The sequence below is a fragment of the Pterocles gutturalis genome, unplaced genomic scaffold (assembly GCF_000699245.1).
Source record: "Pterocles gutturalis isolate BGI_N339 unplaced genomic scaffold, ASM69924v1 scaffold26080, whole genome shotgun sequence".
NCBI lineage: Eukaryota > Metazoa > Chordata > Aves > Pterocliformes > Pteroclidae > Pterocles > Pterocles gutturalis.
In genome coordinates, this window is record NW_010146663.1 from 688 (window position 1) to 25,711 (window position 25,024).

Here is a 25,024-nt window from a genome sequence, read left to right on the forward strand (position 1 = left end):
GTCTCTTGACTGACTGCCTAAAGTCTATTTCACTAGCACTAAAAAGAAAAAAAAAAAATCTGTTTTCATTTATCAAGCTACTGTTCGGTATTAAAATGAGTCTTCCAACTGCATATGATAAAGTTGGGATAATTGTCTTTAGACACTTGTAAATCATCTTTCAAACATAATTTGTGTAATGCCTTTCCTCCTGTAAACTGATGAGTTTTTTATGAAGATATAATAATGTATAACTGTAAAATTAATAAAACAAATGGCATAATAAATTGCATGTTTGGTGTTAACAGATTTTATTGCCTTTGTGTCTTCAGGGGCTGATGGAAGAAAACAAAGTTCAGATCACTGTTATAAATCCTAAATCCATAACAATGGGTCAGCTATATGGACAATTTGATCCAGTGTCACATGAATGGTCAGATGGCATCCTAGCAGTGAGCTTCAGAGCATTTGCTTCATCCCAAGTAAGCGCTTGACAGGCTTAGAGCATCTTGGGAAGTTACTTTTCAATTTACGCATTTTAGATTTTAATTCCATGTTTTTTGCACAACCATTGCATGATTCATATGCATAATCATTTAAATGCAGAGATTGCAGTTTGGCTTGATTTTATTACATGATGAAAAGTTTTGTTTGTTTTTTGCATATGTTATAAATAAATGAATATTTAATCTTTCTACCATAGTGTCATTCACTGTTTTGTCAGATTATGGCCCCAATCTGTGTTGTTTATGTATAGGGGCATTTTGATATTTATTTTGGAAGAAACTGCCAAGTGTGGTTTATGACTGACCTTCCAATAAAGTCCATTGAAATATTTTCACTGAGTATAATAAAAGATGTATCTACCTGACAGACACTTTACTTTTTGCTAGCAATTGCAGTATCAGACTCTTTGCCCCGTAAGCTTAAATAAACTAATAGTATATTGACATTGATCAGCATGAAGTTCACCAACTCTAATAACATTTGCAGAACTGCACAACTGCTTTGTATTTTCTTGTAATAAATATGATGAATACCTATGACTATTTGTTTGTATTTTACAAAACCAGAAATATCACTTTTAGATATTACCTTATTCATTAAATTACTGCACACTTACATGGAAGTCAATAGGACTAGGTATTACTGATTAGTAGTAGCTTCTTGTATTAACAGCCTCACTCTGTCATAAGTCAAACTATTTGAATACGTTGCAGTTTGACAAAAGCAAGATACGGCATTGCAAGTATAACTGAAAGAAACCAGTCAAAGATACTAACCTTCTATAGTTAACGACAATATATGTTTTAAAATTATAAAACTATATAGTTATATATGTATAAAACTGTATAAAAAACTATATAGTGAATGTAGATTGTGATTTCAGAAACCGTTGGTGAATACAACTTAGTACTCTGAGTATTTTCAATTACTTTTTGTGGAAAATAACTTTACTGTAAAATAAATATTTTAGATCTAAACATAATATAGTAAATTGCAAATATTTGGTTAAAAATATTTTCTGCAAACCAGACTCCAGATAGGAAATGGCTGATTTTTGATGGACCAGTGGATGCAGTATGGATTGAGAATATGAATACTGTGCTTGACGATAATAAAAAGTTGTGCCTTATGAGTGGAGAGATCATCACAATGTCACAGCAAATGAGCCTTATTTTTGAACCAATGGATTTAGAAGCTGCTTCCCCTGCTACTGTAAGTAGCTGTCTTTGAAAGACTGATTACAAACGTCTCTGATTATTGTGATTTATATTCTAATTTTTGACAAATAACTGAGAAGAGTAATTGTAAGTTTACATTTCTTTGATAAATGTTTAAAATAAAGAACATTATAGCTTGACTTTCTTGTTTAAATTCTTCATGATCTTAAGAAATTATGTGAAAAATTTCATATTTACATCTGTAGTGTAAATTACGCATACAGAAGACCCTGCTACTGTTCAGAGTCTGGCTCTTGCAAGTGCCTGACAAGAAGAATAAAATCATTCATGTGCAAATCTTTACTCTCCCAGACAAATTTTTGTAAAAGCAACAATCACTGCATTTCTGACACCTATCTATATCAATCACACCTATTTTTTCTGATGGCACTTTGTGGAATGCAGACTTTTTCTCTTGAAGATGAATAGAGGTTCAGATAATATAAACACAACAAAATATCTGCATAGTTTTCCTGGGAAGGAATTTTTACTTAAAAATTATATAAAATTTAATTAAGTGTTAAGCACTCTAGTAGTCAGTTTATTATCTGTTGTGACCTTAACATTGGGAACTAATTATATTTAAGAGGAAAATCTGTCTTTGAAATTAGGCCTCCTGTTGGCTGAAGAAATAAAGCTAGGTTTGAAACTTGTCTGTCTTGGGGCTCACAGAACCCCACTGTACACTTTATACCAGCTTCTAATGATCTCACAAGCTGTATGTTATAACACTTAATGTTATTTGAAGTTCTGCTAGATAGGAAAAAAAATTTGGAGATCACATAAGATAACATGCACCTGTTTGTTTGTTTATTTTTAGGTTTCAAGGTGTGGTATGGTATATATGGAGCCCCATTTGTCAGGCTGGAGACCATTAATGATGTCTTGGCTAAACACAATGCATTCAGGAATCAGCTCTGTGCATAAAGAATTTATAATGGGCCTGTTTGACAGAATGGTTCCACTCTGTCTTGAGTTTATTAGGAAATACACAAAGGTAGGATAAATAACTTTTCTGAGAAACTAAGAGTGTATGAATTATTTTCACTTCCAAGTGCCAAAGGAACAAATAATTTTATTTGGCCCATATTAATTTATATTTGTTAATTTTTAAAAAACAGCTGTTAGGGTGAAGGCTGTGAGCAAGTTTTCCGGGTGTATTGTTTAACTTGCTTCTGAATGTGTTTTAGACACATTATCCTGCAGGTTTTTTTATCTTCACAGTGAGGAAAAAACACCCGCCATCTAGCAGTTTCTTTTCAGTGAGTAAAACACACCTGCAACTAAGAGTATTTCTTCTTTCTTTTCAGGAACTGTCTCCTACTTCAGATACAAACTTAATTCGATCACTAATAAATCTGGTGGACTGCATGACGGATGAATTTGCTGATGAAGCCAATGTTAAAGCTATGAATGACCATGACATTTTCTCTTGGCTTGAGGTAGGCAGTTTGTTTAACATACAGAATAGGGAATTCCAAACCAGACTTTAGCAAAATGGACTTACAAGCAATAAAACCTATATTTGATTAACAGAATATGTATTTTGTAATGTCCATTGAGGAATATACTGTTACCTTCTTTATAACTGATACATTGTTGAGTCTGACTTATTTGATGTCTTGATATTAATTTAATGAATTTTATACAAACCTGCCAAATTGTACGTGGTTCTTCAGTTTCTAGTATCTTCGTGTATTACTGGTTAGATCAATGCTATCTAAGGATTACAATTCAAGGAAAGCCCTGTTAACACATGTAGCCATCACTGTATGAGATAGGCCTTTGAATAACAGAAAGATAATTTAAAATGTTCTGGAAAAAAAAGCAGGCTATGCTTGAACTTTCTCAAAATAACAGCTTTGTGCTGAGCAAGTCAGGCATTTTGCTGCACAACAAAGGTGATCAGATGCTGACAGTTAACATAAAAGGTGTTCTCTTTTACCAGCAGTGTGATTCCATACTATATACATAAAATCAAATTGGTCCAGTGTAATTCTACTGTGACATGTGGCAAAGGTTTATTTGACTTCAGTGAAGAAGAACTTTGTAATATACAGGTACTGAAGTTACATTTTCTTTTTTTCCGACTCCAGGGTATTTTTTTGTTTTCACTGATATGGTCCGTAGGAGCTAGCTGTAAGGAAGATGATCGTCTGAAATTTGACAAAGTTGTGCGAGAAATGCTTAATGGACAATTAAGTGAGGAGACAAGAGAACAATACAAATTGTTGAGCGGTATTGATCAACAGCCTTCAAAAGCTTTCACAATCCCATTTCCAACAGAAGGAACAATTTATGATTATCGGTTTGTCAAAAAGGTGAGGATTACAAAATAAGATGTGGACTTCTATTTTTAAGTATTCTTTTATGAATGCTACAAGGTGTGTATTGTTATTTTAAATTTGTTTCTGCTGCATGCTTCTTTATAATTGATTAGGCCAGACATTCATTCTTGCAAACTAGTGATGGTCTAGTGTTCTGGCTGGGACTTGCATTACCAAAGCCTGTCTTTGGCTACCAGAATGATTGCCTGTTTTGGCAGAGCAAGTCTGCAGAAAATCTCAACCAGTTATTTTTTTCTGATATTTTTTTATTCTTGATTTCTTGCAAAATTATTTTATTTTGGGTGTCAGCCCTTTCCTTAGGTTGAGGAAGCACTTGATATACTTTAGGCCATAATGTTTCATTACTGTCATAGGGTATTTCTCTGCCTCTTCTTCTCTGCCTTTTTTTCCTGGGATTGAAATGTGACTCCATGGTGCATCTCTCCCAATGGAGAAGAAAGCTTCACATACTGGATCTAGTATGCTCCACAGACTCCAAGATAAAATAAATGTACCTTTTTCTTTTTTTGATTTTGTCATTCCTGTGAAGTCGTATTGCAGTACAATGAGGATTAACTTTTGTCTAGATTTTAGCTCATGCATGATTCATGTGTCTTGCCAAGGAAAGTAGCTGAAATGTCAATCAGCAGTAAAGGATTTATTTCTTCTGGTCATAATCCATATAAACATGTTCTTACAGTAAAGGGGTTTTTCTTGTTCAGAGGTGCGAATATGCCCCCCTCTAAGAAAGACTTAAGGAGACAGCAATCTCTAGGAATTTCATATGACTTTTATCTTCAGATAGAAATTTGGGGGGGATTTTTTGAGGGCTATTTACAATAAGAAAATATCTTTATATTAATTTACTGATGGAGAGTTTTGACATCTTTTAAGACTCTAGTAAGTTAATATAAAAGAGACAGCTTTGCTGTGGAGCTTCAGCAGTAAAATTCATCTGCCCTCAAATTCCATAGTTTGGAAGTATTTATTATGAATGAGAGTCTGTGAAAAGACTAATTATGTTTTTTTTAGTTTTAGTGGTTAAATTTATACAGTAGTGTCCTATTTTGTTACATATTTACATGATATTTACAATGTATATATAAATACGTCTTTTTCCATTATATATTTATAATATGTATACAGATATAAATGGTGAGATAAAGTCCTTGCCTTTCAGTGGTTGCATGCTTCAGGCACAGGCATTTTGTGTTTCTTTTTAAGTGGGTTGGGGCAATCCCAAGCACAAATAGAAACTGGATGGAGAATGGATTGAGAGTAGCCCTGAAATGAAGGACTTGTCGGGGTGCTGGTAGACGAGAAGCTCAATATGAGCCGGTAATGCGCACTTGCAGCCAACTGTGTCCTGGGCTGCATCAAAAGAAGTGTGACCAGCAGGTTGAAGGAGTTGATTCTGCCCTTCTACTCTGCCCTCGTGAGACCCCACCTGGAGTACTGCGTCCAGCACTGGGCCCCATAACACAAGAAGGACGTTGAGCTGTTGGAGCAGGTCAAGAGGAGGGCCACAGAGATGGTCAGAGGGCTGGAACACCTCGCCTGTGAGGACAGGCTGAGAGAGTTGGGGTTGTTTAGGCTGGAGAAAAGAAGGCTCCAGGAGGACCTTATAGCGGCCTTCCAGTACCTAAAGGGGGCTACAGGAGAGATGGGGAGGGACTGTTTATCAGGGAGTGTAGTGATAGGATGAGGGGTAATGGTTTTAAGCTGAAAGAGAGTAGATTTAGGTTAGGACTTGGCAGGGTTGTGTTTATGGCTGGACTCAATGATCTCAAGGGTCTTTTCTAGCCTAAATGATTCTATGATTCTATGATATTAGGAAGCAATGTTTTCCTGTGAAGGTGCTGAGGCACTGGAACAGGTTGCCCAGAGAAGCTGTGGATGCCTCATCCCTGGAGGTGTTCAAGGCCAGGCTGGATGAGGCTTTGAGCAACCTGGGCTAGTGGGAGGTGTCCCTGCCCATATCAGGGGTGGAACTCGATGATCTCTAAGGTCCCTTCTAACCTTAACCATTCTATGATTCTATAAGTACTCTCAATTGAAAGCGCTGCATTCTGAAACAAACATATGAGATTTAAAAAATCTTTTAAAAAAATTGGTTGATAATCCCATTTGTTAAGTTGTAGAACTTTGATTTTTCTATTTCCATTGGTTCTATGCAGTTTTTTCCTGTTTATTGTAAATGTATTACTTTCATATAAATTCAAATAGGGAGCAGGAGTTTGGGAACCCTGGGTGGAAACACTCAAATCAGCTCCTCCTATACCTCAAGATATGATGTTTAATGAAATAATTGTACCAACTCTGGATACAGTTCGATACATGGCATTGATGGAATTGTTGACAGTGCATCAAAAACCTTCTATATTTGTGGGACCAACAGGAACTGGAAAAAGTACCTATATTACTGTAAGTACTTTTAATACTGACATTAGACATAGTTGTAAAAGGCGTAAGATGAGGACTAATTCAATAACTCTTTTTTAAAAAAAGGAAAATGAGAGATGAATTGTTGGATATTATGAAATGAAATTATGGGGAGTTAAAAATGCAGTTGCATAGGAAATGTGATGCTTTGGGGTTTTTTTTGTTTGGTAGTTTTCTTCTCTGCACTTCCAGACTAAATTCTTAAGAAGCACCCAGATATCCGCTGGAATGAGCTGCTAATAGAATCCAAACAGGACTATTTTGTTTGCTTCCTGTGTTGATTTACTTTGCTTTGTGATTATAGATATAGTTGGGATAGTCCAAACAGATGCTGTTGCACAAAAGTCTAAACCGTTTAATAAGACATCCAGTCAGGATTGCTCAAAACAACAAGAAAAAATTCATATGTCCTAGAGTTAGAAGCAGGAAGAACGTGTTCTGCTATTATTGTGGAAAGGTAGTAGATAACCTTTTCAAGTCGGATGCTACTATGGTCATTCCATGTACTGGAAAAGAGGAAAGAGCAAGAGTTCTGTCACTGAGAGAAATATCAAGGCAAAAAATTAATAGCAGAATTACCAAATAACCTTATAGAAAAAAAAAATATAGTGGGAAGGGGAATTGTCTAGTCAAGGTCTTCCCAGGCAGTTTTCTTCAGATAACCAGTTGGCTATACCTAGTCATTACAATGAAAAGCAGCTGCCCATTTCAAGAAAAATAAATTTTAAATCAAAACAATTGTGTCCTGTTTTATAGAATGCCAAATATTCTTTACCTGTCTTATCCTTGTCTTTGACAAGAAAATGAAAAAGAAAAACAAATAATAGCGATAACCTAATCTGACTTTAGCTTTTTGCAGTACACAATTTCTGTTATTTCTGAAACAAATCTTGTTGGCAAAGAAGATTGATCTAGTTTTAGGATTTTGATCTAGTTGATCTAGTTTTAGGATTTTTGAGCTTGATATGATCTCCTGTAGAAAGGAAAAAAATTGTAGTTTTTTTTCAGTATGTAACCAGTTAATTGTTTCAATGTAATTCTTTCATTTTCTAGGAAGTAGCAATGTCAAGTATTGTTTAATATTTAAAGAAGCTATGTTACACAATTGGTATCTTATATTAGCTATCTTATATGGCCTAATATTGCATATTTCTATATATGACACACACAATACATTAAAAATACTATTAAGGTTGTAAAATAGAGAGTTCAGAAGCTAGTGAATTCTACCTTATACAAAAATTTGTCATCTCTTGTGCATTCATTGTGATAATCTCTTGAATTGCATGATCATATACTTTTTTTCCCCCCCTGTAGGATTACAGTGTTAACACTATGAGTATTAGCCTATTTCCTTTTTTAAAAAAAATTTAAAAAGACAGTTTTAAAAAAGAACCTCTGTTCCACTCGCAAATCGTAAAAAACTTGCAGTAAATTCAGGAATTTCGGGTATGGGTTCTGTCCCTGCCAGTGACAGAACTCCTCTGTAACTGTATACAAGTCACCTAAGTCAAACTTTTGACAGGCACTTATTGTGTTCCTCATTTTCTGGAGGGCTGATTTGAGTTTTGGATTACCTTTCTATATCTTCATACTGGTGTGTACCATAGAAAGCTTGTTAGATAATAATTAATTTTGTGTTTGAATATGATTTGAATTCTGTTTAATAAATAAGATGAGCACTGAGCACTGAAGATAAAACACATCAATAGCTGTTCTTTAAGTGACCACTATGCATTTTTATATTGAAAGAGGCAAGATATACTTAGTTCTGAGTGTGTGTAATGATAATCAAAACCTGATAGTAACAAAAAAAATTAATGTAAGTAATGACTTATTACAGCCAAATGCAATATATATTTTTAGAGCTTGTGAATTTCTAACCAAAGGGTATAGCAATCTTGTACAAAGCATTGTAACTTCAGGTATTAGAATTAGAAATCAAGATAATTTTTTTGGTTATTTTTTCCATGTCTCCAAATATTATTATTATATATAGGTCAGACTGTATAATTAAAATCAGATTTTATTATCTTTCTGAAATAATTGAGTCATTGTTGTTTTGGGATAGAGTATTTACTTTTTTTCATCTTCAGTCACCAAGTTCATTTTCATTTTGTCATGTGGTTATTAAAATGACAATAATGGTAATATAGAAAATTATTCTAATGGTCTAGATTAAAAATTTTAGATAAATTTAAAGTCTTCAGAAAGGTCTGACAGATACTATGGGTTAAATCCTGATATCATCAATCTTTCTGGGAGACTATTAAAGCCTGACTGGCAATGTAACTTTGCCAATAGAATGCTCATGTTGTTGTCGGTCACTTACAGAACGTTCTGAATTCGACATTTTTTCAGTGTTCCTGGGAACGCTTCAAAACTAGGCATAAAATTTGGACCTGTACTTTTGAAAATTTGGGTGTGAGTTAGTGTAGACAGTATATATCAACTCTAATTAGTACTATGAAGTATTGTGTGTGCAAAATATTATCACACTGAATTTATATAACATACTAGGTAGGTTTTTTTTAGAAAATGTCTATATTGGAGGTAGAAATTTATCTCTGACAAATTAAGTTTATTATATTTTGAATTATTGAAGAATATTGTTTTATCTGATGAAATATAATTATTAGCGTTATCTTAGAGATAAATTACTATTTTATAATCTTAAATAAAAATTGTACAAAAATGTCTGTTTGATTGCTATTTGCTAGTGCTATAAATTTTTTTTATCTATGTGTGTAGTGTAAATTTCTCCTCTTCACAATCCTTCCAGAATTTTCTTTTAAATAATTTGAATAAAGAAGTCTACAAGCCACTGCTCATTAACTTTTCAGCACAAACTACAGCAGGTCAGACTCAGAATATTATAATGTCCAAGCTGGACAAAAGGAGAAGAGGAATTTTTGGACCTCCTCTTGGAAAAAGAATGGTAACTGATATATTTCTGTATGTAAATAAATGTTTAAATGCAAGCAAATATGTAAATGCATTATTTTCTCAGGCGATATCAAGAAAGGATGCTCAATTTGAAATAAACTGTCAGGGCTCTAATTCTTCTAGTTTAGATACCCATGGTTCTCTTCTTCTTTCCCCCTTCTCCCAGTAATATGCATCCTGTTTTAATGAACAAAAGAAAATGTGATATATGATATGGTATTAATAACTGTGAACGGCATTGTCATACTTCCCCCTCCATATTTTATGGTATTATTCTTGAGATATGAGTTCTATATGGGTAAGCTCGTTGCTGGTATGAAGTAAGTTTTGAGAAATCAGCATTGAGCATGAGGAACTAGATGAACTCCAAGGTTCCTGTCAACCTGGATAGTTCAATGATTTTGGAAGCATTAAAGGATATTTAAGTCTTTTGTGTTGTTATCACTGATGCCTGACAGACCCTTCAAGATTGATGGAACTCTGAGTACTCAGGACTCAGATATTAGAATAGACCTCTTCTTCTTATTTCTCCTGCAGTGAGCAAATCCTTTTCTCCTCTATCTAGAAGAGTTGCAATGAGACTGAAAATTGAAATCTAAGGAGTTTCCATGATTTCTTTTTTTTCCCCCAATCCAGATTAAGGAAAAATTTGGCTTTTAAGGAAAATTTCAAAATTATTAAGTTTAAAATACAGTAATAGATATGTATGATTTAATACTGGTATTTTTAGGATGCTATAGACTTTTCATATTTGCAGCCTTGTTTTTTTTCTTATTTTCAGTACTTCCTAGCTATTATTTACTAAATGCTTGTTATCAAGAGCAAAATGTGTTCATGTTAGAAGTTCCTTAAGGAAGTACCGTTTAAAGTTTTTTAAAGGTGTTTTAAGGTCTTCCCCTGCCTCCCCCCCCAAGTTATTATTTTAAGATGTATTTTAGCCCAGTCTTAAAAATGTAAAGATACTTTGAAGAGATAAATTGTCTTGATCCGTATTAGTTAAGAACACTTCAAACCATTTCAGTACATTGCCCAAATTGCAGTGCTAAATAAGATACAAGGACCATGATTTGACCTGTTTTTCTTTTGACCAAATTTCTACTCTGTATCAGAGAATGAGAAGAAAGGGGGATAAAATGCATAAATGTGTTTCTAGAACTTGCATCAGTTGCATTAGGTTAGTTGTGTGAAGATGTTTCCTGATCAGCAGCAGCCTATACTTTAGGAACAGCATTGCAATGAAAGATGTAATGTTTAGTAGATTTAAAAACAGAACTGTAGTCTTACTGAAGTTTGAAATTTTTGTGGGTCTTCTTGACTCCATCTTTTTTTCCAAGAAAAGCCATGTAAGTAGCACAGTAAGGTTTAAATAGCAGGTATTATTGTGCCATCTTTCGTTAAATACACTCAGAAATAAGAAGAGAAGCACAGTTCTTCTCTCTTCTATAGATATGTTTTGTAATGGCTTTAGAGTGGCACTGTTACTTCTTAAGTTTGATTTTTATTTAACTCAACAGCAACTCCACTAAGAGTTTAGAGCCACTTCTCAGAAATATTTATTTATGTGTACTACTCCCGTTAATTGTAATGGGAGTGAATTGATGTGCAGTGTTTCCAGAATCAAGCAAAATGGTGGCATATATTCAGTAAAATAAATAAATGCAAAATTCTTTATTTTTTCTTTTCAGGTTGTATTTGTAGATGATGTTAATATGCCAGCACGAGAGGTCTATGGTGCTCAGCCGCCTGTTGAATTACTAAGGCAGTGGTTAGATCACTGGAATTGGTATGACCTTAAAGACTGCTCAATGATTAAACTTGTAGATATTCAGATTGTGTGTGCAATGGGACCACCAGGTAAGAGATGTATCTTCTATGCTTTTTCCTGTTTCTTTGGTTTCTTTGGCTGAATACTTATTGATGCATAGCTTTACAATTTGGGTCTTTATGGCTAGGATAGGGCTCAAGGGACTGAGATTCTTCAGCAGATACTAGTAATGCATGCATAGTTAAATATCAGTCACTAGTTCTGCCTGCAGTCTCAGGTGGTTGAATGTGAAACAGCTCCAGGCCAGGAGTATTTTAGTTTCATTATTGCAGAGTCATGCCTGAGCTACAAAGTCACGTATTTTAAAAGAACTTACCATGCTAATTTGGTTGCCTTTATGCTACTGATGTTAGGAATGGTAGATTGCCCACTTCTCAGCTACTTTTTTACTAATATGCTTCTATAAGAAGGTTGACTACACCATGCAGCAGCTTAACCCTGAATTCCAAACAGAAGGATCAAGTATCCAACAAATTTCTATTTTGAGTCCCCTTATTTCCATACATAGCTTCACTGTCCAAATCACAATCTAGGCATAAAAAGCTATTAGCTCTAGGAACTGGGATAAAATTTAAATTGAATGAAGTATACAGCATTACTTGTAAAGGCTTCTTTCTTTGAGATGCTTTGAAAATCAAGAGCATGTGTAAGAAGTTTATAATAAACGTTTTATAACAGAAGCATAATTAAAATAGTGTCAAATCTATCTATCTGTAACTTGATGATTTCAATCTGTATTTTACAGACTATCAGTTACAGGAGAACAGATCAACACTGAACTGCATGTTCAGCTTTTATTAGGTTTCTGACAAGGTGTGGTACTTCTTGATGTGAGCCTGCTAGCTGAATCAAAGATGAATATTAGAAAAAAATGGCTAGGCTTTTACTGTTATATTTTACATTTTTCTGTTAGTTATAGTATTAATGCTTTCTAATATTTAGGCGGTGGTCGAAACCCAGTAACACCACGATTCTTGCGCCACTTCAATACTGTTACTATTAATGAGTTTGATGATGAATCCATGTACACAATTTTTTCTAGGATCTTAGACTGGCATCTAACAGTATGGTAAGTGACCTTTATGGATTGGGAAAAATCAAAGTCAGTGTTTAAATCATGGTACTAGGAAGTCTCCAAGGTACGTTTGTAGGACACTGCTTTTTGAAAAGGAATTACGATTTTTTTATATCCTGTGCCTTTTGAGTTATTCATTACTCCACATGAAGTATAGGGCTCATCTTAAAATACACCAATGGTAAAGTTCTTGTTCTGAAGCCTCTAACAGAGTTTTAGGTGAGCTGAGGCTAATTCAGTTAGTTGAGGTATTTCTGTAATAGAGTATTCTTTGATGTATAATAAATAAGAATAGAATTTGGTTAGTCATTATTCAAATAGAACTGGAAACTGCTCTTAAATTTCCTGTGGTTTTAGAAGGCTTACTTTTTCTTTGGCCTTTCACCACTGCATAATTTTTAATTCCATTATTAGGAATGGACTTCAACCGTCATTGTCTATTCATTCTGAGAGCTAAGTCCTTTCTGGGGGGGTACTCGTATCCTGTTTTCAGACCAAGTTTGTGATCTGACAGCTTCTGACCCTTTCAGGGAGAGAGATCCTAGAAGACAGCAAGGGCTATTAGACCTGACTTTTCTGTTGCTGCTGTTAGTCATAAAAATGAGTGGGGGGGAAAGGGTATCATTAGCTGTCTAACATAGCCAAATTTGTCAGCATGTTCCACAGTTACTAGATTTGCGTTGCAGAGTTGTTAATCCAGTGAGAGAACTAAGATTTGTAAAACTAAAACTTCCTGTGAGGAAGTATAATCAAGTATAATCATAGAACTTAAAAACTGTCATGAATTTACAAGTAATTTAGTGTACATATTTATTAATTTATGTGCTAGCATGATGGAATTACGAGAATCATTCTGTTCCTACCACCTTTTATAACTTGTCAGTTACAGCTTTCCATCACAGTATGTAGAACTGACTCCACAAATTATTAATGGAACCATGCATATGTATAAAGAGGCTATGAAGAATCTGCTTCCTACCCCAGCCAAATCTCACTATTTGTTCAATCTCCGTGACTTTTCACGTGTTATTCAAGGTGTTTGCCTGTCCAGGCCTGAAACAACAGAAACTGCAGGAGCAATAAAACGTCTCTGGGTTCATGAGGTAAATCACCTTATACTAAGAAATTATATTTATTATAAATGAGAAAATGTGTAGATTTGTGCATTAATCTTTTGGTATTGCCATCTCCTATTTGCTAAGAGCTGTGAATTGGTATCACACTCCTGTCTTTCAGTCATAATAGGATAGATACATTGCAAGAGTTAATGTGAAGCATCCATTTAAAAATAGGAGGAAAAAGCCCCATATAGGTAATACCTGCTCTTTGGTTTTTTTGTTTTTTGTTTTTTGTTTTTTTCTCCTGGATTACAAGAAAACAAGGTCCTTGATAATTGTTGCTTTTAAAATACTTAGCTATAGTTCATAGAATCAAATCAGCATAAAGTGACTATTGAAGAGATCTTTGGTGATTGTCTAGCCTATCATCCTTCCTCAAAGCAGGATCACATAAAGAAAGGAACAACAGTAACTTTTGAAGTTTTTTTTTCTAAAAATTTCTTAAATTCTCTAAGGATGAAGGATGTTCAGACTTCCAGGCAATCTAGCCATGTTCTTCACTAGCTTTTACATTAAAAACATTTTCTAATATCCAGGTGCAATCTTTCTTGAAATACAAACCCGTAACTTGTCCAGTCTAGCTGTAGTGGAAAAAACATCATGTTCCCTTCCTCTTTGCAGCAGCCTTTTATGCATATATGTAACAACGCTTATAAATGTATATATCTCTACGTGTGTGTGTGTGTGTATGTATTTCTCTATGAATTTTCACTTTAATTTAGAGGTAATATTACTGGGCTCAACTGTTCAAATTAATTCTAAATATCTATTAGGTTTTTTTCCTATGTAGTGAAGTTCAAGATAATTTATATTTTGAAGCCCTTTTCAGGATTATATTTGTTATATCTTGTTTAAAAGTAGTATAAATTCAAGAGCAGAAACAACTATTAAAAGAATTATGTTTTCATTATAACAGGTTCTTAGAGTGTATTATGATCGCTTGGTGGATAATCCTGACCGGGCTTGGCTTGTTGGATTTATCCAAGAAGTAGTGAAAAATGACTTACAAGAAGATTTTAATGAACTTTTCCAGAATCTGGACTTCAACAATGATGGCAGAGTGGAAGAAGATGACTTACGTAGCTTAATGTTTTGTGATTTTCATGACCCTAAGAGAGAGGACACTAAATACAGGGAGATTAGCGATGTGGATCAATTGAGATTGGTTGTAGAGAGTCACCTTGAAGAGCTCAACAACATGAGCAAAAAGCCAATGCAGCTTGTCTTGTTCCGATTTGCTATAGAACATATTTGTAGAATTTCACGTATTCTGAAACAGCCTCGCAGCCATGCCCTCCTTGTTGGTGTTGGAGGTAGTGGTCGACAATCTCTTACTCGATTAGCAGCCCATATGGCTGAATACAACCTTTTTCAGGTTGAAATAACTAAAAGTTATGGTATCAATGAGTGGCATAAAGACCTAAAAGTCATACTAAGAAAATCTACTGAAGGGGAAATGCAGGGAGTTTTCTTGTTCACAGATGTGCAGATTAAAAAGGAGTCATTCTTAGAAGACATTAACAACTTACTAAATGCAGGTGAAGTGCCAAACCTCTTTGCAATAGATGAGAAGGAAGAAATTTGTGAAAAAATGCGTCAAGTAGATCGCCAGCGGGATAGGGCAAAACAGACAGATGGCAGTCCTATAGCTCTTTTTAACATGTTTGTTGATCGCTGTCGGGATCAGCTTCATATAGTACTGGCAATGAGTCCCATTGGAGATGCTTTCCGTAATCGCCTTCGTAAATTTCCAGCTCTTGTCAACTGCTGCACGCTAGACTGGTTTCAGGTAAAATCAAAACTTTTTGTTGGGCTTGTTATTCTAATGGAAATGCAATAGAAACATGACTCCAACCTTTTTTTGTAGCAAGTAATTATCTTTGGTCAAGTTAGCAGTGAAAAATGTCTTGAATTTTCTTAGTGTCATGTTTTAAATTGTTTACACCATTAGAACTATTCTGACTGTAATAAACGCCAGTATAGGCTGAATGCAAAATAATCAAGAAAATAACTGTCTGATTGTGGTATAAGAGTATTACTGAATGAATATAGTACTGTAGACATTACAGATTTAAATATGTAGTGTTTTCTTCTGTTACCAGGACTACCAGAATCTAGGGTGCCAAAAAAGTTTGAAACTGAAATGCCTGTCAAAAATACAGACATCTTTTGATGCAGAATGCCAGATTTTTACCCACTACTCTGAAATAAAACTATATTCTATCTGACTGTTATGTGCAAAAGACCTTAGAATATTTAAGAAGTAGAATTTAATCATATAAAGATTCTAAGGAACTTAAATTCCATCAAGTTTTAAAATGGAGTGCTCTATCTTTAGTTGTTTTGAAGAAAAAGAGCGTAGTTACACACACGTATGGACATACTGAAAATGCAAGATTTTCCTTTTAGTAACAGTATTTCTACTGGATGAAATAAGACAGTGGGCTTGAATGGAATCCTTAAGTAGTTTGGTGCTTTCCAGTTCTGTTATTGTCCTGTTTGATGGTCTTTTCATCAAGAAATAATTTCTCCGTGCGTCAATAGCTTTATCTATGAAATGGGGTAAAGATACTTTATTCAAAAAAGTTTTGAGAATTATGAGTGTGAAGTACTGAATAAGAGAAAGGTATTTATTAATTTGTTTTAGCCATGGCCTGAAGATGCATTGGAAGCTGTTGCATCTCGCTTCTTGGAAGATGTTGAAATGTCAGAAGAAACTCGAAGTGGGTGTATTGATATGTGTAAAAGCTTTCATACATCTACCATTGTTTTATCTGACTTATACCATGCAGAGCTTCAAAGACGCAACTATGTTACACCTACTTCATACTTGGAACTGATCTCCACTTTTAAAAGTCTACTTGAAAAGAAACGCACGTAAGGATTTATAATGTGACCTTTTACAGAAGAACCCAAGTTCACCAAAAATGTTATTTTCTATTTCTTATAGCTAATCTGAACAAAACAAGTGAATTTTTCTTAGTTATTTTAAATTGACAGAATGGTAGATGGATAAAATGTACTCTTAGGGCATGTGCTGCCTTATTGGACAAAAGGTCTGACTTTATACTCTCAAAATATACTTGCATTAGATCACTTCTAACATTCCTGGAGATGTTGTTGTATGTTGATTATGTATATTATGCTACCAGAATAACTACTGCAACCTGCTTACTCTGTGGTTTTCTGGAGGATGTGGGGAAGATGACATCTGGGAAACCAGCTTCCAAGTTGCTAGTTGCAGCTGTCCCTAGAGCCATTCACACTCTGCTGCTAAAATGATTTTCGCAGTTATATTAGTCTTATTTCAACCTCACCTCAAATCATAATCTTCATATGTATATCCCAATCTCCTCCCACTCCTTTTCTTGTCTGTTGCTACTGTGCCATCTTGATTTTGCTCCTGCCAACAAAGTCAGAAGCTTAACAATCATTTGTTTACCTATAAGCAATCACTTATTTATCTATATCCCATTCTGAGTGTACATGTTAGAATAGTTTAAGACTATGTCTCAAGTAAGCCCTGCTATGTTTACTATTTGTTGAGCAAACAAAAGAAGATTGGCAGACAATTTGATTATTCCAAATGGTGAGAAATTTGGGGAATGTTATGACAGTGAATGAAGTGATCAAGTACTGATAAAATATCTTTGTAATAAAGTACTATTTATTTTCAGTAAAGTGATGAAAATTAAAAGAAGATATGAAGTTGGCTTGGAGAAACTGAACTCTGCTGCATCTCAAGTAGCCTTGATGCAGTCTGAGCTGGAGGCTCTGCAACCTCAGTTACGGGAAGCTAGCAAGCAGGTTGATGAGATGATGGTCGTTATTGAAAAAGAATCTTTGGAAGTAGCCAAAACTGAAAAAGTCGTGAAAGCTGATGAAGCAGAGGCAAATGAGCAGGCTATGGCTGCAAAAGCCATCAAAGATGAATGTGATGCTGACTTAGCAGAAGCCATGCCTTGTTTAGAAAGTGCTCTGGCTGCCCTTGACACTCTTACTGCACAGGTATGGCTAACAATGCATATTTACGCACTAGAGAGGTATTCTGATATAAAAAAGTGTGGAATATCTGCCTTTTCAGATTTTACATTACACTTGCACAGTTTTATTTAGAAGCTTCTTGAAATATTTCAGTTTGAAAAAGCAAAATGTTATTTTGTCTTTATTTTCTAGTGAAAAAGTTATAATGCTAAAACTTTATGGGCAAGATCAAATATTATTCTAGACATTTCATAATTCCTAGTTATTAAAATATTTTGACTCAACAATTGAGAAGTTAGAAAACATGTTTTTTATGTTCTTATTCAGAACCTGACAGCCTGTCAACTAATATTTTTATATCCAGCCTTTCAGAGTCTAGAAATTGAGATTGAAATTCTGTGTCTCCCTATGTTAAGGGATCACTCTTCATAAGGGTATGACAATGGAGGCAGCCACCTTTTGGTTTTATGGATATTTAGGTTTTCTTTGCCTGGATAATGTTTTGCTTATGGTGGGATGAAAGGAAGTCTCCCAGATGGACTATGATGACAGATGGACTATGAGAGTGAGGATGGACTATATACTCCAGCTATTGTTGCTGAAAACAAGATTTTAAAAAACTTTCAAGGCAACCTTCTTAGATAGAAAGCAGGTGATTTGTTATCTGCAGGTATTGCTTGGTATCAAAATTTTAGATTCTGAATTTAGATCATTGTCATGCTTTGTGAAAATAGTAGATGGCTACTTAGTCACTTCAAGACAATTGCATTATACTTGTGAATAACAAGACAAGAACGAGGCTTTGAAGGCTAATGAAGTAATACTTCAGCTGCTGCCAATGTTTATTGTATCCAAGAAGGGAGTGCTATAATACTAGAGGAAAACAAATGTAGTAGGAACTTCCAAGGGAAAAAAACCCAGACATTGTTTCCTCAAAATATAGTTAAATAGCATGATGAACACAAAAAAAATCTGTGCATAGGAGAGATTAGAGTATCTGTACAGAACTCTTGGTTTTGATTTACCCTTCACCCTGGCCACCACTGACAGAAAGCAGAGCAGGACACATATTGTAAATTGCACCCCGAAATCGATGTACGTAAATGTGTAGATTAAGGGCTTTGTTTGGAGAAACAGACCTATATATATAATTCAGTCCTGCTGGAATGATTATCTAAAATGAAAAGGAACTATGTACCTCATGTGGCTCATTGTTCAGTGAAAGTATAACTATTTTAACTGTTATTTTGCTGTTGACTTTGAAATTTTGTAGCAATACACATATGAAGATACTGGGAGTTAGAACTAAGAAGGGACCTGTGGAAGTCATCTTCTTCCACTTGTAATCTGTTCCACTTTACACTTTTAGCATTAAGAAGATTTTCCTGGTATTTACTGTTAATCTTACTCATCACAACTTAAACTGGTTTTCCCTCCTGCTCTCTGTGGACATGGTTCTTTATCTTTTATCCAGTTAAAGACTGTATTAATTGATTTCACCACTTCCAGTTTTCTTTTCTGTAAGCTAAGTAATGACTATTCATTGCTCAAAGTTGAATACAGTATTTCAGCTTTAGTTTTGCTGAATGCTGTGTAGAGGTGGATTATTGACATGTGTAGTTTGTCAGTCATGCTGACAGCCATATCGTTTCCTGAAAATCACTATTACATAATCATTGCTTTCCCTTTTTTTTTTTTAATTTTTGTATTAGTTCTACTATACTTGTCCATTTCTGCAATTTATCAAGATATTTTTTCCTGTTTGTTACTCAAGTGTATTTGCATTTACTCTCAACTTTCTGTTGGTTGGAAATTTAATAAATGCATTCTCTTTTCCATCATTCATTTTGGTTATGAAAATATCACATAGGTCCCAGACCTGTGTGACCTTGATTAAATCTTTGCCATGTTTTGCCAGTGTTATCAATTGTGCTAGCCACTTACAGTTAACCTAAAAGGTTAACCTAAAAGAGACATCAGTTTAAAAGAGCATTAACATTTTGACTCTGTATGTCATTTACTAATGTCTCACCCTTTTCACTGACTACCTAGCCAGCACTTTTCTTTCTTTTCTTACTGTTACTGTAGTTATAGAATTTTTCTTGTTATTTTTCATATTGCTTTAATTGCATATGGGTTTGAGTTTTGCCTTTAACATAGTCTCCTACTCTGCTTACAACCCTTGATTGTATTAAGTTAATTTGTATTTGTCCTTAATTTTGTTTCCTGGAATGGCTGTCTAACTTTGATTGTTCTTCCTGTCCAAGGACTTTCTTCCCTGGAGACCCAACAGCCAGTTTTCTGACTGCCTCATTGAAATTCCCTGGCTTTATTTACCTGCTCTTTTTTTTTTTTTTTTTTTCCCCTCTCCTGAACACTTGTGTGGTTGCAGTTTTTGGTTGTGGGGGGGGAGTTTTTTGTTTCTTTTGGGTTTTTTGTTTCTTTTGGTTTTGGGGGGTTTAGTTTGTTCTTTTAAAAAGCTCGTAGCTCCAGGAACCTATAGTTCACAGTTTTAGGGAAATAATTGTCTTTTTTTTTTTTTTTAATTCAGTCTTAACATTTTTCTGGTTTTTGTGGCATAAATTAACATCCCCAGAACTCAAAAGATACCTCTCTCTTTCTAAATTGTCAGGGTTTTAAACCTCAAAGAAACCATGGGCAAGATCTCAAAATCTAACCGTATCTGGCAAAATACACACGAGAATCTAGAAATCCTTTAATTTGTTGGAGTGCGTATTCTTTAAGAAAAGCTGATAGAAAAAGTAAAAATTTCCATGCAGAGTTATTCCTTGGGAAGAGTTAAGAGAGATTATTCTCCATAAATCTTTAGTTTACAAACCTCTTGCTTGATTAGTTTTACATACATGTATAGAAGTGTTTCATTCTATTATTCTATATTTGCTGTTAAAACTTTGCTTATTCTTTTCTTTGTATAATTTCAGTATCTCTTACCCAATAGTTTTTTTCCGTTTAGCTGCCTCTTCCCTCATTCAGCTCACTCTGAGAGTTTAATAACTGACCAGAATACGAATTGATTTATTTTCTGTACTTGGAGAGCATACATCTTTAGTTCTGGGTTGAAGGCAGCTCTTCTTATCTTAAATCTACTAATGCACTGCTGATGTGATCCTGTAAGCTTGGAAGTATTGTGTTAGAGCCTGAACTGAAGGGTATTGCATAATGCTGGAACATCTGAACTCCATATCTGATGTGCAATGCCTGCTACTGAATTAGGAAAAAAACCCCCACAATTTAAAAAATTAATGATGATAATTTTTGCCTCCTCTAAAATGATGGTTGACTAGAGTTCAGATATTTTTGGGTTTATGTCAGTGTTAGTTTAACCTGCATATCACCTTAAAGAAAGGACTAGAAAGAATGGAAAAAAATGATATAAAAATTTTGCAAAAATAATATATAGGTATGGACTATGCCAGCTTGTGTTATGAACTTGAGATCATAGTTATTTAAAGTTATCAAGTATGAGAATAAAAAAATGTATATGGAAAAATATTATCTTGGCATAAGAAGAGTTGTTATTTCTATTGTAATGGAAGAATTAACCCACCTATGTTCAGAGCTCTAAAGGTATTTTTTAAATTATCATTTTAAGGATATTACAGTGGTTAAGTCCATGAAGAGTCCTCCGGCTGGTGTCAAGCTTGTAATGGAAGCTATATGCATCCTTAAAGGCATCAAAGCAGATAGGATTCCAGATCCAAGTGGTTCTGGAAAAAAAATTGAGGATTTCTGGGGTCCTGCTAAGAGACTTCTGGGTGACATAAGATTTCTTCAGTCTCTTCATGAATATGACAAGGATAACATTCCTCCAGCTTACATGGCTATCATAAGAAAACAGTATCTTACAAATCCTGAGTTTGTACCAGACAAGATTCGAAATGCTTCCACAGCAGCAGAGGGTTTGTGCAAATGGGTCATAGCCATGGCGTTTTATGATGTGTAAGTATGTATTAAAAAAAAAAAAAAGGTTAAAATTGATTAAAGAGCTCAGTTTATTTTAACACCAAAAGAGATGTGAATTATTTCTTATTAGTGTGAAACTTGTGCAAACAAGCAGTCATAAGGATTCATTCTTGTAAGATACCTGATGCTAAGGTATAGAGCCTGATTTTCAGTTCTCATTTTTTCTAAGGCAGCATGGGAGCAACAATCTGTTCAGTTAGCAAGTAAAGTTAGCCTCCTTTTAGAGTGTTGCACAAAATACGGACATTAATGAAACGTCTTTGGAAGTTTCTGATAGTCGTATCAAGACTGAAGGATATTTTTTGTTACACAATTTAGTTGATGCACTGAAAAAGTGTGCTTAATTTTTATGATATTTCCTAATTTGAAATGTCTGGAACTCACATTTAGCAGTAAATCAGCACTGGATGACTAAGGTCAACTTGCATTTTGAAAGTTGACTCATGGTAGGTAGCGGATAGCTTCATTTGAGATGACATTGTGTTACTTGACTAAAAGATTAGGAAATTGCATAGTTGGTAGAATTCTCAATTTGAGAACAACAAGTACAAATTGTTAGAGAGAAAATTAACTAAAATAGATCCTTGGACATTAAAAGCTGTTAATTTTATTATTTTCTGTACACAGTTGGCTGTATATGTGCATACAATGTCTTTGAGTGTTACTTAATATATATGATTACTTTTGCGTTTCTAATGGCACAAATCTATAATGGATTCTAAATTGTGATCAAATGGGACATAGTTTGGAAGCATAACTGTTTTTGCTTTTAGTCGTTACCTATTATAGAAGAGTTTGCAGAAACTGCATAAATCAGTATCAGCACAGAAACAAGTGATTAAGTAAAAACCATTGTCTTCAGATATCATCAAATTATGAAAAAGAATAGTGCATGAGCTACTGAGTTGCTGAGGTTTCCCTTCATCTTTCCTGTGTTCATTTTTTTAATAATAACCCTGGAGTGAGGATGTACTTTCAGATGTTTAATTTATTCTTTTACTTTATTTAGAGTGGCAAAAAATGTTGCACCCAAAAAGCTAAAGTTGAATGAAGCTGAAGGAAAACTAAAGATTGCTATGGAAAGTCTAAGAAAGAAACAAGCAGACCTGAAGGAGGTTCAAGATAAATTGGCTGTACTCCAACACACACTGGAATCCAAGAAACAGGAGAAGGCTGACTTGGAAAATCAGGTATATGATGCAAAAGATTAATTATTATCCTACTGATATTCTGAAAAGTTATTTTAAATTTGCTTTTTTGTCAAATGGGATTTTTCCTTTTAACTGCCAATATGTTGAACAAGTTCTACTTTTAGAGAATCATGTTTTTATTTTAGTGTAATTCTCTTGAAGTTGTAAACAGGCAAAGCATGCGGCAAAAATGCTTTAAAGTAATAGAAAATGTAGATGTTACGAATTTATCAACCGAAACCCCTCTCCTACATCCTTGTTCATATCTGCTTTCTTGTGAGGAGATAAATTTTCAATGATTGTACGAAGAGTTTGATTCATCCATTAACTTGCAAGTCAATACATTTAAAGTTTTGAAAGTTCATTTATGGCTTCTGTACCAATGCCGTTTTGATAATGTTTTTGGTAACCTCTGTTCCTGACTGCTAAATAGATATTATGTGTGCAGAAATAGGCAATATTTAGAAGATTATTATTTTTTTAAAAAATGCAGTACATCATCTTGAGCTTTTTTTATAAAAATAGTATTGGAATTTGAAATGGAGCCTTAATTCCTGTCTGTAGTTAAACTCAGCTCTTTGTGTGTTTCTTCTGCATCCTGATACGGTTTGGAAGTACCAGGGAGGGATAAACTACACAACCAGTTTGTTACTGGCTGCTATGGTTACTAGGAGAGAGGATTGTAACAGCATCATTTTCTTCCTGTCCCGTGGCTGAAATGTGTCTCTACTAGATAGTAAAGAATTCTAACAGAGCTGGATTAAAGTCCTGTTAAATCATATTTTTCTGTTAGATTTAAAACATGCCTGGAAAGATGACTTGGTTAAAATCCGACAACAGAAATGCAGATTATGTATTCATAAAGACTTTTTTTTGCAGAAAAGAACGTACCTACTTTCATGAGACAGTGATCTTTTTAAGGTGTTTTTGTTTCTCTAATGACATGTAGATAATTTAATTGACTATTAATATTTTCCAGGTCCTGTACAGAGCTATTTTGAATTCTGTGTTTTATATCAGTCTTCTTCCTTTATTTGGATGAAAATGTAGCTGAATAGACTTTATTGTGCTGGTAATGAGATTGTTTTTGTTCTTTAAGCATTTCCATTAAAATAAGGTGATTTCTTTCTATTTGATGCAATTACTTCAGAAAACTTCTGCACAGGAAAATAATCCTTGAATGCTTTTAACATTTGTAAAATGTCCTTAAAGTGATCATGTAATGTAATCAGCAATTTTTTTATTCTGAGGTTGACTTATGCAGCAAAAAACTACAGCGAGCAGAACAATTGATTGGTGGCCTTGGGGGTGAGAAAACTCGTTGGCATGAGACTGCTTTGGAGCTGGGAAGGCAGTACGTCAACTTAACTGGAGATATACTTATTTCATCAGGAATTGTAGCTTACCTAGGAGCCTTTACATCCAACTACAGACAAGTAATATGTACAGCGATTTTGTCCCCATTTTTGTAATAATCTAGATTTTAATAATTTTTTTCTAATATAGAGTTTATATTTTAAAATTATGTTTTAATAGAATTCGTAAGTGGAACTGAAACTGTATTGTAGGATTTTGAATTTTGTTTGTAAGACTGGGGGGAAATTATTTCTTTGTTCTACTGTAAAGTACTTACTGCTGTGTAAAGCATGGAGTCGTTTGGTTGCTCTGCTTCTCTAAAGCGATTACCAGTAACTTTATACCTCATGGCTCTGGTTACTCCTATTCCATTCAATGGCTAAATTCTCCTTCAAAGAAAACAGAATTAGCTTCTATTTCAGCAGCAGCACAATTAAGCAAGTTCTGAAAGTGGAGTAATTCTGTGCAAAAAGAGGCAAAGATACAGCAGCTCAATGACATAGCAGATCTGTGCCTGTAACTCTTAGTGAAACAAATGGAAATTCTGAATACAAAAAAATTTTGATGTGGCAGCTGATTTTAGATTATAATAATTTTTGGATGTCAAAATGACCCAGACTTTGAAAGTTTTTGAACACCAAAACATGCAACTGAATTCATCTGAAGAACTTAATGTCCATTTCTTTTGAAAATCAGGTCCAGGGTATCAAAAATTTATAAAAATTAAGAGAGAGAGAGAGAGAGAGAGAGAGAGAAAAATCAATGTACCTTGTTTGAACATAGATTTGGATATAATCCTTATTTCCACTTTTCCTTCAATGTACTTCATATGTCCATTTTTCTTAATAAAACTTTGTACTGTTCTTTTAAACAATTATTTTCTTCCTAATGTCCGTATTGTGATATTACTATTTTAAAACCTTATAGGGTGAGAGTTTATGGTGTGAGTATTTATAGCATAAATAAATAGTCAGCAATTTTTACAATTCCAAATTACATAATTTCGAGAGAGTGCTCTCTATGATGCTTATAACCTGCCTCGTTTATAACATTGTCTCTGGGTAGATGGAAGTA

At 34.3% G+C, this 25,024-nt stretch overlaps 1 protein-coding gene across 1 annotated transcript in view; it reads left to right on the forward strand.

The window, feature by feature from the left end:
• Positions 1-317: 317 nt before the first annotated feature.
• The window catches only part of LOC104457689 (dynein heavy chain 7, axonemal-like), a gene marked incomplete at its 3' end in the record, with an annotated part of 49,639 nt that continues 24,932 nt past the window's right edge, over positions 318-25,024 (forward strand). Inside the window, exons 1-16 of the mRNA XM_010085831.1 lie at positions 318-461; positions 1,516-1,698; positions 2,524-2,700; positions 3,014-3,145; positions 3,800-4,024; positions 6,257-6,454; positions 9,255-9,410; positions 11,104-11,272; positions 12,186-12,312; positions 13,208-13,421; positions 14,353-15,225; positions 16,084-16,313; positions 17,114-17,444; positions 21,034-21,380; positions 22,414-22,594; positions 23,845-24,030. Coding sequence (XP_010084133.1) covers positions 318-461; positions 1,516-1,698; positions 2,524-2,700; positions 3,014-3,145; positions 3,800-4,024; positions 6,257-6,454; positions 9,255-9,410; positions 11,104-11,272; positions 12,186-12,312; positions 13,208-13,421; positions 14,353-15,225; positions 16,084-16,313; positions 17,114-17,444; positions 21,034-21,380; positions 22,414-22,594; positions 23,845-24,030 — 3,873 coding nt within the window. The remainder of the gene's footprint in view (positions 462-1,515; positions 1,699-2,523; positions 2,701-3,013; positions 3,146-3,799; positions 4,025-6,256; positions 6,455-9,254; positions 9,411-11,103; positions 11,273-12,185; positions 12,313-13,207; positions 13,422-14,352; positions 15,226-16,083; positions 16,314-17,113; positions 17,445-21,033; positions 21,381-22,413; positions 22,595-23,844; positions 24,031-25,024) is intronic.